The following is a 15,783-nucleotide window of genomic DNA, read 5'->3' as shown; positions in this document are numbered from 1 at the left end:
CTCTAAAATGAATTGTGGTGTTGGAGCTGGTATATATTCGCATAGACTTCGAACTGAAAAATCTGTGCGTCTCCCTAATACCTGCAGTGACTTCGAGGAGTTTCTCTCTCAGATTTCTCTTTTCTCAGATTTCTCTTTTAAGGGCAACATCGCTATTCTTTCGGATAGACCCTATGGAAGCACAGAATGTTAACCCTAGACAAACCGCTGTTCGAGGGTCTCGAGTAACTGTCTGGTTTAGATGTAAACAACCTAATAAGATTCTTAAACCGCACAGACTGGATATAGTCATGCCGTAAATAACTGGTAAACAAAATGGGTAGGAAGCACTGGATGAATCACCACTCTAGCCAACCAACCAACCAGAGCATGTATGTATGTAGTTTATTCAGCCGATTCTCATATTGGATTTATGCAACTGCATGGAGTATATGGAGAATAATCGTCCTGGCCACTCCGAAGTGAATGATGATCACGGACTTTCTCCACTTGTGTGGACTTCTACATGGGGAACCATCCTCCGCGGGATTAGTTTTCTAAAAATCATCCATAAAGCTCTAGCGATCGTATTGTGTGAAAGGTTGAAGTCCACCCTCAATCAACTGATTGGATCTTATCAGCGCAGTTTAGGCATATCTACAATCGATCAGATATTCATAATACTACCATATATGTCTGATTTTGGTATCCCCTCAAAACATATACGGCTATGCAAAATGACGTGACAGCGCCGTCAGAAATGGGAAGGATCTCTCCGAGCCATTTGATATCAAACGAGGTTTCAGACAGGATTACTCGCTGTCGTGTGACTTCTTTAACCTGATGCTGGAAAATATCGTTCGAGTCGTAGAACTTAATCACTCGGGCACACATTTCTGGTGGAGAAGGACCTGGCTTCACTTGATGTGTCCAACTGGCGCCGGTTAGCACGAGAAAGAAATGACTAGCGCGCGTTGTTAAGCTCCGCCAATATTGCGTAAGCGGTTATCGCGCCAATCAATAAGAGGAAGGTAGGGGCCTGCTGCCTAGATCGTTCATACTTAGAGATGAGTAATGAAGCAGTCATTAAACTTTTACTGAATTAAATAGAAAAACCAAACAATCAACCGTGCGAACCGCTTATGTGCAAATAAATACCTACGACCATAGTTGCTTTAAGGAGTTATATAATATAAAGGGTGTTTTTTTTAGAGGTTAGGTTTTCAAGATGAAATAAAACGTATATAATTTAATGTTATGGCCAAGAATTTAGCTTTATTATAAAGATAAGGGTTTGCCATTATGTTTTAAAAATGATTTCGGGCAAGTGGCCGAATAAATTCCAGCCGAGAGGCCCAATTTTCGACCACTTTTTGCAGAAATTGGGGCCGTATGTCAGCAATAACGCGCCGAATGTTCTCTTCCAAGACGTCAATCGTCTCGGGCTTATCTGCGTAGACAAGCGGCTTCACATAGCCCCACAAGAAATAGTCCAGCGGTGTTATATCGCACGATCTTGGAGACCACGCCACAGGTCCACGGCGCGAGATAATGCGCTCACCAAAAGTTTCCTTCAATAAATCGATTGTTGCGTTGGCTGTATGGCATGTAGCGCCGTCTTGTTGGAACCAAAGGTCGTCCACATCAACATCGTCCAATTCAGACACGAAAAAGTCATTAATCATGGCTCTATAGCGCTCTCCATTGACTGTAACATTATGGCCGGCTTCATTTTTAAAGAAATATGGACGAATGATTCCCTCTGCCCATAGAGCCAAAAAGAGACCAAACTGACTTTTTGAGGATGTAACGGCGTCTCAGCAGTGGCTTGTGGATTATGTTCCCTCCAAATGCGACAATTTTGCTTATTGACATACCTATTCAACCAAAAGTGAGCTTCATCGCTGAACAAAATTTTCTTGTGAAAATCGGGATCGGTGGCCATCTCGTTTTGGGCCCATTCACCGAACGTGCGACGCGCTTGATGGTCGTTCGGCTTCAATTCTTGCACGAGTTGGATTTTGTAAGCCCGCAAACCAAGATCCTTCCGCAAAATCTTCCATAAAGTGGATGGGCACATCTCCAATTGCTGCGCGCGATGGCGGATGGACTCATTCGGGTCTTCTTCGATACTCTGCTCCACAGCAGCAATAGCGTCTTCGGTGCGCACTGTACAACGTCTCTGAGGATTCGTATTATCCACTAGAGCAAACGTGGTGCGAAACCGATGGACGATTATGTCGACCGAATATTGGACGCAGCGCGCGATGCGCCGCGCGAACCGAACCATTATTTTCGTAACAAATTTGCACGATTTGCAAACGTTGTTCAGGTGTAAGTCTATTCATTATGAAATGGCAAACCAAACTGAGCATAAATCAAGTGACAGCTGTCTACGAAAAAAGTAGTGCCAACTTAAAAACCTAACCTCTAAAAATACACCCTTTATATATATATATATAATTGGCGCGTACGCCCTTTTTGGGTGTTTGTAGCGTGCGTCTCACTGACTATTACTTCTCCCGATTACTTTTACCAGAAAAGTTTAGCTTTATTTATAAAGTAGTAAAGGGCGATAAATAAGTTTTATTTTCAATTGCCAAAAACAACTTTTAAACCAATTCGGTCTTTAACGGCAGCCGCCGTAGCCGAATGGGTTGGTGCGTAACTACTATTCAGGAGTGCTTAGGTTCGGGCCTACGTGCATAAACATCAATTAATATAAAAGGTTTTTTCTAATAGCGGTCGCCCTTCGGCAGGCAATGGCAAACTTCGGAGTGTGTTTCTGTCATGAAAAAGCTCATCATAAAAACCATTTTCCACCGAACGGCAAAAAAAACTGCTTAAAACTGTAGGTCCCTCTATATGTGGAACAATATCAAGATGCACGCCACAAATAGTAGGAGAAGCTCGGCCAAACACCTTACAAGAGTGTTTGCCCCAATGATTTATTTATTTATTTTTTATTAATACCTTTATATAGCTGGGCTGACCTAAGCGTTATAACCTACCCATTTTTTTATTATTTTATTGTATAAGTAAGTGATAAGTTTGAGGGAACTTGCTTTTGAAAATTTCTAATTTAAGGTTGCGGTGTCAGGTAACCCATTCAAATGTGAATATAGTGAGGATTACCATTCGCTTTGCAGCCTTTTATGCCATCTAAAGGGTTAGCTCTCGCTAGTCAAAGTCAACCGCTCCAAACTACCGAACTGAAATAAATACTTGTACACTTTAGATACTCATTTTTAATTAAGTAAATTCAAAAAATAAATCCCCCAAAACTCAGACTAACTCCCTTCACTTCCCCTTAACATTCTAACTTAATCAACTTGCATTGCCTTACTAACACGGTCCAAATGTGCGTATTTTATAAATATATACACATACATAGGTATGTACAGACGTAAATATTCACATGTTACGAATACCAACACCTGTGATGAGAGCGTTCATGTTTTCTTTGCCGTTTTATTTGTCATAAATACTTTGCCGCTCACTTCGCTCATAAATTACTTAACCGCAAACCAACCAGTTCAATAAAATCGGTCGTCAACAAGTTATTCCCTCAAGTATTTGAACTTCGACTTGTTTTTTTTTTCTTAGTATTTTTGTTGTTTACACGAACGAGACATATTCTTAAGTATGTAAATAGTTTATTTTATTTTATTGCCTGTCAAGATGACGCCGCTTATAAATTACAGTTAATTTGTGAACATTTCTACAAGCAATAATACACTAATATCGTATAGGTGTTTGGCCGAGCTTCTCCTCCATTTTCTCCTCTTAAGACTGTCCAAATTGACAAATGGAGAAATCAAAAGCCTTATTCTCTGAATGGCAAATGGTTTCTTTGAGAAGTGTTTTCATAGAAAACCTTTCAGAGGTTTGCCATTGCCTATTTATGTTTTATATCCAAAGCGGATTTTGAACCACGGGCAACTGAGTGGTAGCCACTCACAAACTCAGCTGTTAGCTGCCTGTGACCTTTTATTTTGTTTTTATTTCAGAGAAGAAGAGAATTTGGTATGGCAACCTAAGCTCTTTTGCCTATTGTGGAGTACTTTTAAACGAATATTCTTTTATCGCAATCGCATTGCCAATCAGCTTTTTTTATCAAATCACACAATGAACTATTGAGATATCTTTATTTTTTATAAAGTTGAAAATAATTCGTGAAATGTCATATTGTATGGAAATATCTGTTTGAGAAGTTTCATTATTAAAATCGTCAATAATTAGCGAGTGCACTGTTTTGCTGAATTTGTTTGAGTCTATGCATCACAATTTCTCAAATAAAAAATTCTTGCACACAAATTATGATCAGGAAATGTATCGATCGAAATAAATAAACTTCAGTTAAACAACATAAAGCATCACGAATATTTTTACTAAGTTGCAAATTATTTGAACGAGACTACTATACGAAGGCGGTTCAATAAGTACCCGTGTTTGACGACATAGAGGGTTCCTGAGGAAAGTTGGTGCTAGCATGGTATGCTGCCATCTGTCAAAGGACGGCAAAACAAATTTCAGACGGATTTATAGGTTACTTTGGATTTGGCAGCTATTCGATTAATTCGAAACACGTCCGTGCTGAACGACGAACGAAAGTGCGCGAAGTAAAAGTGGTCATAGTTTTGTTGACCGGAACGGCAATAAATATTTTACATCATAAGGGCGATGAAAAAATTGTCGGCCCGATAGGTGCCGCAATTGTTCACAAGCAACAACAAGCGGATGCGACTGTAAACTTCGAAGCAATGTTTGGAGCAATTTAAGCGAGATCCGAAGGAATTTTTTCGTCGAGTTGTCACCGATAATGAAATCTGTAATGAAAACAATAGATTTCTCCCGGTGAATCTGCTCCAAAGAAGCCGAAGACAGACCCATCGGCCGAAAAGGTCATCGCGACGATTTTTTCGGATGCGAACGCCGTCATTCTCACTAGACAATACTACAGTGAGTTATTGGACCGCTTTCACAAAAATTTATGGAGACACGACCGAATTTGGCGAAAAAGAAGGTGCTGTTTCATTACGATAACCCACCAACACATTCATCCGAAGTTGTCGCCGCCAAGCTGCATGAATTGCTGCCGCACCCCCGTATTCACCCGACCTGGCTCAATGCGACTTTTTCATGTTCACTAGCATGAAGAAATGGCTGGTGGGAAAAAAATTTAGTTCAAACGAGAAAGTCATCGCCGAGACAGAGGCATATTTTGGAGAGTTCGACATATCATTTTTTTTTTGGAGAGGATAAAAAATGGCTGGAGCATTGGGACAAGTGTATCTTTCTAAAAAGAGACTATGTTGAAAAAAAACACAATTATTGAAAAAAGGGTGTCTTTAATTCTAACACGGGTACTTATTGAACTCCCCTCGTATATGCATCTATTGTTTGACACTCTTTAAGAGTCCTTTGCCATTTAAGCGAGTTCTATAAGAAAATATTATTTATTTAATCGCTCAGAAAATACCATCAGTTATTGAGTTATATTTTTCGAGAGTTACTGTTTCGCTGACCTATTGACACGTTTGACAATTTATTTGTTCCTTAATTGATTTTAAAATTTTTTTCTGAAAATGAAATTAAAAAAAAAATGTCGAGCATTCATTATTTAGAACAAAACACCCAGCACCGTCAGCAAAAAAAATTATAAAAAAGCAAAGCCATTGTTGTCCATTTTCAAACTTACACTTAACTCAATGGGCTATAAAACTGTATACTTGAATTTTTTCTACAAATTCTAATTAAGTTGGGTAAAACTTGTTGGAGTTTTTTTCGTAGTTTGCACAAGGTTTTCGTAGTAGAATGAACTAACGGGTTGTAACTTAAAATCTCCACTACTTTGCATTGCTTTTCGTTTTTTGCATACTTTGCTCTATTACGCGAGCAATGCGTAACTAAATAATTTATTGTATTATCTTTTTTTCCATATGATAGGTAACATTATACCCTATACAATCTTCTCGAAAAAGGTTTAAAGCAGCAGCATCTGCGAAGCATATTGTACGCTTTTATCAGCAGAACCTAGAAGAAGGCAGACAAAAGTATATGTGTCCATTTTAGTGAGGAGAAGTGAGAAAAACAACTACGTAATCTATTTTGAATACTTTGAAAATATATAGGCAACTTGGTCCTTATGACTAAAAATAACAGAAAAAGCTGAAGGCTGCCTTAAACAGCAAAGATGCGTAAATCTGAAGTCACTCACAGATCCCTACACTCTCAAATAACTCTATACATCCATTACTGTTGTTCGTCCAAAGCTTGAATATGCTGCATTCATCTAGGGGCCTCTACACAAATTTTCTTTTGATAGCAAGGCTTTCCTTAAATATGCCCTTTCTTTTCTAAATTTCTCCACTCCCATCCCTCCGCACAATTCTCGCCTCCTTTTGTTTAGCCTTAAGTCCCTCGAAAGCAGAAGGACTATTCCTTTCATGTCTTTTGTGCATGGCTTGGTAAGTGGTGTAATCGATTGTCCCGCATTACTGCTAGCTATTAAATTTCTTATTCCTTCGTTTTAATTTTCATTTTAATTCAAAATTCTCAGTGCAAATTACGTAAGAAATGTCCCATTGGTGCGTTCACTTCGAGAGCTCAACGAAATTTCGAATCCTATTTTGCTTGAATCTTTTTTGTCCAAAAATATGTTTTCTAAATTATTAAGCTCAATTTCTTAGTGCATTCTGTACTTAGTTCCAAGTTATCGTTGTAGTCAATAAGAACCTTTGTACATAAAGGGTTTACCAATAACAGGTGTTATTTTGAATAGCCCGCTATTTCGGTAGATGCCACTTTTGAAGCTGTCATTTTTTGGTATTTGACAAGTAGAAACTACGCCAGTCATAAAAATGGAATGATAAGCGCTTAAAAAACGCACTATAAAAATGGTGAAAATTTGGCAGTGACGGTTCGAAAAACTCGAACATTTTTGGATCATCTTGAAGCACCTTGTCGGACCGCAATACAGAAATTGGGGAAAAAATTCGTGCTCTGGGGACAAGTTAGTGATGTGAAGAATAAAACCCGTGCACATCGCTCAAAAACAGCCGAAAATATTGCTGTTGTAGCCGAAAGTGTTAAAGAAAACCCAGGTTTGTTTAGTCCTCGTCGAATTAGGCATTCCACAAACGTCATTACACCGTATTTTGTAGAAAGGTTTTGGTCTTAAGGCTTATTAAGTCCAGTTAACACAAGAACTCAAGCCGGCCGATTATCAACAACGTCGTGTCTTTGCTGATTGGGTCGTTGAAATGCATGAAAATGATTCAGAATTTCATCGAAAAATCATCTTGAGTGACGAGGCCCATTTTCACCTCGGTGGCTTCGCCAACAAGCAAAATTGTCGGATCTGTGGCTCATAAAATCCAAGAGTTATTGTTAAAAAGAATCTCTATCCTCAACGTGTGACTGTTTGGTGCGGTTTATGGGTTCAGCGGACAACGTTTATTTTCAACAAGACGGCGCTACGTGTCGCTCAAGCAACGAAACCATTGATATTTTTCCTTAATAACACCTCTTATTGGAAACCCCTTTACCATAATGCAGACCCAAAAATATCCGAATATACCCGAAAATATCTTAAGTAAATAGGCACAAATGAGGCAAACTTTGTAAACCATTCATTTGCATTAAGGGTTAGTACTTGGAATTTTTGAAAATGTATGTAAAGTAAATGTGTATGTCTAGTATTGAATACCGATTTGACTTCGGCAGGTTGAATTAGTTTTAAAGGTGACACACAAATGGCGCTATTTATCACTTTATCGCGTTGGCAATACTGAATATATATTCATGACAAAGCCTCATCCCTAGTAGTCCGTAAGCCAGCGACAGATTTTCACGACCAAGTTCCTCTCAGTCGATATCTCGTAAACTACCTCAGATAGTTGCATTATGAAGGGTTGTGAACGTCAGCTGCGGCTCCGAGGGTGGGTTGAGCAGTTATAGCCACTCTCGCACGTAAAAAAAAAAATTATTTTTAGTCATTTCCTCCCGATTAAAACATTGATCAAATTAAAGTTAGACTAATATTTTGAAGAAATAAAATCGTCAGCTGCTTATAAAGTGGTGGATTATACGTCAGCTGGTCACACAAATATGGAAAAAAAAAATATTTTTTCAGTGATTTCCTCCCAAACGAAAATTTATCAGATGATAGTTTATGTATTGTTTTTAATAAATAAATACGTCAGCTGGCTATATGTCGGTGGAATGTGCGTCAGCTGATGCCCTGAAGGTGTAACGTAGGAGCTAGTCGGAAACATTTATAGCCTAAGTAAATGTATCAGCTGACGAGTTTTCCCCCAACATACTGCCAGCTGATTTGTTTTATTACTTACAGGATCATTTCAACAATCCGCACAAACATTTCTTTTCGGGAGGTAATTACGTACTTGAAGTTATTCAACATTACATTTAATGTGCAAACTGAAATGTATAATTTTATGGCAATGTTTCGATTAAATCAAATTTTTTATGGGAACTTTCCGATTCTTAAGAATAGAAATAAATAAATATTTTGTTAAGTAAATCAACTAATTTATAATTTTTCAGTACTTAAATGAATAATGTTTAAGATTTAATACAAAAAGTTATTTAATTATGTTTGGTAATTTAATCATTTTCATTTTCGCTTCTGCTCATCTCACTTTCTTCTCTTTATGACTCACTGTCAGAGTCGCTGTCAGAGCTGTTTTCCACCATGTCTTCATTATCGTCATCTGTTTAAAAATACAAAAAATAATTTAGGACACAGGTTTAAAAAAAATAAAATTTAAAAAAAATTCGTACCTTCTTCTGATTGAGTTATTTGATCAATGGATGTTGGTAACTGAGTACCAGAAAACCACATGAATTCATATCTGTTATTTATTTCTACCCAGCCATAGTCAGAAGGCTCATTGACAGTTGGTACTTTCAGGTGTGCTTGAGACCAAATTTCCGAAATATAACACGTCCTTAGAAAATGATTATATAATTCCGTTTTGCACGGCGGAAGAGATGAGCCATCAATACCTTTCTTAGGTAATCGAAACGAATTGTCATTATCAAGAAATTTGTATGTCTTTTGAAACAATGCTACTCCCGCCTCATTTATAAACTTTAATCGTTTCAAACCATATACATTACATACAAACTCTTGTATTTTGTCAAAAAAGTCAAGTCTCTTCTCAGATGGTTGTGACAATTGGATGAAACATTCAGTGAATTCTTCAGATTTTGACATTATTGAAAATGGGCGGTTTTTGCCCTTCTTAAAAAAGGCCGGGTTGTAATCGCATCCTGTAAATGCGTGAAATGCAAGAAGCGCTGCACTTAAATTTACTCCTAATGCTTTATGTAATTCTGTTATGTTGATAAATCTGTGATTTTTTCCGACGCCGACTTCCATACAAATTTGGATATCTTCTGCAATATTACCCATATTGGCTAACATTTATTAATACGTCAGTATCCGAGCAACATAACAGAATTACATAAAGCATTAGGAGTAAATTTAAGTGCAGCACTTCTTGCATTTCACGCATTCACAGGATGCGATTACAACCCGGCCTTTTTTAAGAAGGGCAAAAACCGCCCATTTTCAATAATGTCAAAATCTGAAGAATTCACTGAATGTTTCATCCAATTGTCACAACCATCTGAGAAGAGACTTGACTTTTTTGACAAAATACAAGAGTTTGTATGTAATGTATATGGTTTGAAACGATTAAAGTTTATAAATGAGGCGGGAGTAGCATTGTTTCAAAAGACATACAAATTTCTTGATAATGACAATTCGTTTCGATTACCTAAGAAAGGTATTGATGGCTCATCTCTTCCGCCGTGCAAAACGGAATTATATAATCATTTTCTAAGGACGTGTTATATTTCGGAAATTTGGTCTCAAGCACACCTGAAAGTACCAACTGTCAATGAGCCTTCTGACTATGGCTGGGTAGAAATAAATAACAGATATGAATTCATGTGGTTTTCTGGTACTCAGTTACCAACATCCATTGATCAAATAACTCAATCAGAAGAAGGTACGAATTTTTTTTAAATTTTATTTTTTTTAAACCTGTGTCCTAAATTATTTTTTGTATTTTTAAACAGATGACGATAATGAAGACATGGTGGAAAACAGCTCTGACAGCGACTCTGACAGTGAGTCATAAAGAGAAGAAAGTGAGATGAGCAGAAGCGAAAATGAAAATGATTAAATTACCAAACATAATTAAATAACTTTTTGTATTAAATCTTAAACATTATTCATTTAAGTACTGAAAAATTATAAATTAGTTGATTTACTTAACAAAATATTTATTTATTTCTATTCTTAAGAATCGGAAAGTTCCCATAAAAAATTTGATTTAATCGAAACATTGCCATAAAATTATACATTTCAGTTTGCACATTAAATGTAATGTTGAATAACTTCAAGTACGTCATTTCCTCCCGAAAAGAAATGTTTGTGCGGATTGTTGAAATGATCCTGTAAGTAATAAAACAAATCAGCTGGCAGTATGTTGGGGGAAAACTCGTCAGCTGATACATTTACTTAGGCTATAAATGTTTCCGACTAGCTCCTACGTTACACCTTCAGGGCATCAGCTGACGCACATTCCACCGACATATAGCCAGCTGACGTATTTATTTATTAAAAACAATACATAAACTATCATCTGATAAATTTTCGTTTGGGAGGAAATCACTGAAAAAATATTTTTTTTTTCCATATTTGTGTGACCAGCTGACGTATAATCCACCACTTTATAAGCAGCTGACGATTTTATTTCTTCAAAATATTAGTCTAACTTTAATTTGATCAATGTTTTAATCGGGAGGAAATGACTAAAAATAATTTTTTTTTTACGTGCGAGGGTGGCTATAACTGCTCAACCCACCCTCGGAGCCGCAGCTGACGTTCACAGCCCTTCATAATGCAACTATCTGAGGTAGTTTACGAGATATCGACTGAGAGGAAATGACTGACAAAAATTAGCACCTGGCTCACGGACTATAGGCTTTGTTTATCAGTATCTGTCATTTCGCTGAAGTATAAACAACGCAGTGTTTTCGTGCTCCGAGTATGTCAACTTTCGTGCCGTCAAACGCAATTTGCGGGAAGCTTTGCTTTTCTGCTTCAATTTGAAAAAAAATACAGCCCAAGCCCGTGAATTGCTGCAGGAGGCCTACCCAGACCATACTCCGTCGATTTCAACATGTGAGTACTGGTTTCGACGATTCAAAAGTGGTGATTTTCACACCGAAGACAAGGAGCGTCTTGGCCAGCCCAAAAAGTTCGAGGACGCGGAATTGGAGGAATTGGTAAACGAGGACTCGTGCCAAACCCAAGAAGAGCTTGCTGAATCATTGAGCGTTGATAAATCAACCATTTGCAAGCGTCTAAAAGCGATGGGAATGATCCAAAAGCAAGGACATTGGGTCCCGTACGAGTTGAAGCTGCGCGACGTCGAACGGCGATTTTTTACGAGCGAATTGCTGATCGAGCGACAAAATCGGAAGGGTTTTTTGCATCGGGTGGTGACTGGCGACGAAAAATGGATCCACTACGATAACCCAAAACGCAAAAAATCATGGGGTTTGCCCGGCCACGCATCAACGTCGACGGCCAAGCAGAATATTCACGGCAAGAAAATCATGCTCTGCATTTGGTGGGATCAGGTCGGCGTCGTATATTTTGAGCTGCTCCAACCGGGCGAAACAATCACGGGGGATCGTTACCGACTGCAATTGATGCGTTTAAGCCGGGCATTGAAAGAAAAACGGTCGGAAACGGTAAAAAGGCACGACAAGGTTATTTTGCAACATGACAACGCTCAGCCGCATGTTGCTCAACCTGTCAAAAAATACCTTGGAACGCTTGGCTGGGAAGTGTTACCCCACCCGCCGTATAGTCCAGACATAGCTCCCTCCGATTATCATTTGTTCCGGCATATGAGTCTCGATTTGGCGGACCAGCGGTTCTTCTCGTACGAGGCTACCAAAATATGGGTTGAGTCATGGATAGCCAAGCAGCGGCCAGAATTTTGGAGAAACGGCATCCGGAAATTGCCCGAAAGATGGGCGAAAGTTGTAGCTAGCGATGGCCAATACTTCAAATAAAATATTTTGTACCTTTTTTCACAATAAAGCCCCAAATCTTCGAAAAAAACCTTTAAAACTAATTCAACCTCCCATATATAACTTTTATTCACACCTTAGTTGGTACAGGTATCGTCTTTTATCTAGATCTACGAAGCTGACCATGTATAAAACTCTCATACGACCAATTTTGACATATGGTTGCGAGGTGTGGACCAGAGAACTGCACTGGCTCAGTGTAAAACATTCATACGCTTCGCTTGAACAAAAAAACAGGCCTTTGCGTTCAAACGATCGAACTTGTTCAAATAAGTTATTGTCATTGTTCATTTCAGCTCAATCAAATCATGTGCTGCGTTTTAGCTCTCCGATGTTATCACCAGTCGTCTTCATAGCAGCCGTTTCGGGTATTTGCTCGTTCGGCTGTACATTCATTTTTTTGAGCAAGAATAAAAGGGCTATAGAGCCAAATGAGCCGGTTTGAACACGTATGATCCCGCATGAGTTTTTGCTTGTAACTAACGATAGCAAAGTAAAAGGAAAATTTTAAAGCAAAAACACTATATTTTCATATTTGTTTTTTTTCTTAAAACTTATAATAAAACACGAAAGAAAATAATGTAAATAAGGAAACATTGCTGAAACCAACTAATCCTTTCAAATACGAAACGCAATTTACAGCGTACATTGTACGCCAACGCTCGTTTGCTCGAGCATGTGCTATTTACAATAATGACAATTACTTCTTTGAACAAGTTTGATCGTTTGAACGCAAATGCCGATGCTAATTTCATTCAATGCTGCTTTTTGTTCAATGATTAGATTTGAGCCGAAGACATTAGATCATACGTGTTGACTGAGCTGAACTACGCGTTCGCCTGCATGAGCTGACTGCACTTGACCAAATATTTTGGTTCAATTGACTGAATGTGAGCAAGAAATTTAGCGTATGAACAACTCAGGAAAACAGTGAGCCATGCAGGTCTCTGGTGTGGACTATGAAAATTAATGACAATGCGCTTATCGCTAACTTCGAAAGGAAAATTTTAAGGAAAGTGTTGGGACCCATTAAAAATGAAGATGGCAGCTACAGAATTAGGTACAACTCGGAATTGAACGAACTTATCCAAAACGAGACAGCTGTGCGTTTTGTAAAGGCGCAGCGTATGCGCTGGCTAGGTCACGTCCTCCGTATGCCTGCTGAATCCGCTGTAAGGAAAGCAAGGACTGGAAAGATAATTTGTGCGAAGGCGAAGGGAAGACCGAGAAACCGATGAATAGACGCAGTAGGAAGCGATCTCACAGCAATGGGAATTCGGAACTACGAAGGAAAAGCAAACGCCAGAACACTTTGGAGGAGTTTTGTGAAGGAAGCTTTGACGCACCCCGCGTTGTAATGCTGTGAATGATGATGATATCACCTTTATTTATATGCACACACATTTATTTAGTTAAGAGTGTGAAGAATTTAGTTGGTCGGCATTTTTGACGAATATCGTTCCGTTATAATGTGTTGAAAACAGTAAATAGTGTCTCTAATTTAAACTGCGGCCACTTAGTTTTTTCGGTGCAATAAAAAAAATGTTTTCTACTGAAAAAAATAAGCCTCAACAAATAATACAGTATTCAACGTTTTCGAAACTTTTTATTCTGATTGAAAAATGTTTTTGATCTCCCCCGATAATACCTTCGCGAGCACGTCACTGGAAGCACAGAATTACTTATGAATGGTAGTAAAATAATATCAGTATAGTGAAATAGTTTGGAAGCGTGAAAGTGCATTTCATGAATATTTTTTGTTTGACGTTAAAAAATATGAGTAAGTCTGCTTTATTTGCAAACAATATTGAAAGGCAAAAATATTTGCAATTTCGAAATGTGTTAGAGAGCACAAGAACTACATACAAATGCCATTGAAAATTATCCATCTGCTTACACGGAGGCTGGTTTAAACAAAAAACTAAAATGTGAAATGCAGCATTTACATATATTTTTTTTACAATGGGGGGGGGGGGGGGGGGGGCGCAAAATTTTAATGAGAATTCAAACAAACAAACAAGACAACAACAAAGAAGCAAGGCGCTTTGTCATCCAAACGGCCAAATCCCACGAAAAAAAATAAATCAGTTGCTATGCCGAAGCCACCTTGTGTGGATTCACCTTTTACTTAACAAAAACTCCGCTGCTTACATACAACCACGGTGTACGCAATAGAGAAAGTAAAGTAGCGGTGTTCGAAGGCACCACCTTCTGCCAAAAAAATTTTGAAAATTCGTGATTTTTTAATGGCAAAAATCGCCAAAAAAAATTCGAAAATTCAAAAATTGGTGAAAAAGTTTCAATAAACTGGTTCTGTCGAGGATAGAAAAAAGAATATTGTTGCTGTAGCGCAATGGTGGACATTAAATGATGCCATTTTTCACATATAATTGTTCAGAGCCGTATTTTGAATAAAACTAGTGAAACCTGCCAAAAACCAAATTTTTACGTTTTATTTTAAAACAACGTCTAGGCGCGGCGACGAGTCTGACCTTGATATGATCATGCTCAACCGATACACAACCTTCAAACAGACAAGTCACACGTTTGACGAAGGAACACTTACTAGATGTGAATATGAACAACATTTTGAAGAATTAATTAATAATCCTACAGATCAGATTTACTCTTGCCTAGGCAAACCTGCAGTGTCTTTCAAAAATATCCATGTTCTGGCTTGCTGAAAGTAGAAGCCATCCAAACAGCAAATCCCTTATTAAAAATTAAATGTTTTTAATGCAAATAGACACTTCCACACTTCATGATCAGGTACTTTAGGACGGCACAAGAGGGAGGACGCTACAAAGGTGAACGCTTTCATACACGTACATATATAAGTGATCAAACACTAAATACAAAAGAGGCACAACTCGAAAAATTTCAATTGAAATTTTGAATGCCTATTTTTATCATATATACCGAGAAAAGATATTAAGGTGTTTAGGAATAAGAATATTAAAACTGGTGATATTCAGCTACGTAGAGCCAAATTGTTAATTTAGTTGAAAGATTTGTTGCGTTTGGTAATTAAAAAAAATTATACAATTACAAAAATGAACTTTTAATATTATCAAATGCACTTTTTTGGTATTTTTTAAATTATTTTGACTTTCTAAGGTGGAAAACAGGTGTAAAAAAAAGCAGAATACGAAATATTCTGTATTCAAAATTCTGTCCCCAAATTCTGTTCTCAAATTCTGGCTTATCAAATTCTGCAATATAAAATTTGGCTTGATAATATTCTGTGATACCAAAATTCTGCCTTGCAACAGTGGGAACTTTTACCCATTATTTGTACGGTTCTCCGAATTTTCGATAGAGAAGGTGATATTAAGGCATATTTTTTAAATAACTAGAGCTAATTTCGCAAACTGTTCAAATTTAATTTATGCGAAACGACTGCACAGTTTATAATTCGCATATTAAAAAATAATTAACTTAGGCATATTCACAAAATCGTGATTATTTTTTGTGGTTTATTAGGCATATTAGCGGATACTGTAGGCGAATGGGTTGGTTCGTGACTACCATTCGGAAGTGCACCAGTTTAAATTTCCGTGCATGAAACACCGATTGATAGAAAAATGTGTATCTAATAGCGGTCGCTCTTGGCAATGGCAAACCTCCGACTGTATTTTTTCTATGAAAAAGCTTCTCATAAAA

General features: G+C 37.7%; 2 protein-coding genes across 2 annotated transcripts in view; one reads left to right on the top strand and one right to left on the bottom strand.

Annotated features, from left to right (window-relative positions):
- Positions 1 to 15,783, bottom strand: part of LOC128861853 (uncharacterized) — a 41,210-nt gene that overhangs the window by 13,962 nt on the left and 11,465 nt on the right. The gene's annotated exons all lie outside the window — the stretch shown is intronic.
- On the top strand, positions 9,528 to 10,262 carry LOC128859572 (uncharacterized). Its single transcript, XM_054096494.1, has 2 exons — positions 9,528 to 10,019; positions 10,090 to 10,262. The coding sequence occupies exons 1-2, from the start codon at positions 9,584 to 9,586 to the stop codon at positions 10,149 to 10,151; spliced, it is 498 nt and encodes a 165-aa protein (XP_053952469.1). The 5' UTR covers positions 9,528 to 9,583; the 3' UTR covers positions 10,152 to 10,262.

This window comes from Anastrepha ludens, chromosome 4 (genome assembly GCF_028408465.1).
Source record: "Anastrepha ludens isolate Willacy chromosome 4, idAnaLude1.1, whole genome shotgun sequence".
In the NCBI taxonomy this organism is placed as follows: domain Eukaryota; kingdom Metazoa; phylum Arthropoda; class Insecta; order Diptera; family Tephritidae; genus Anastrepha; species Anastrepha ludens.
This window is presented reverse-complemented; position numbering and strand designations above follow the sequence as displayed.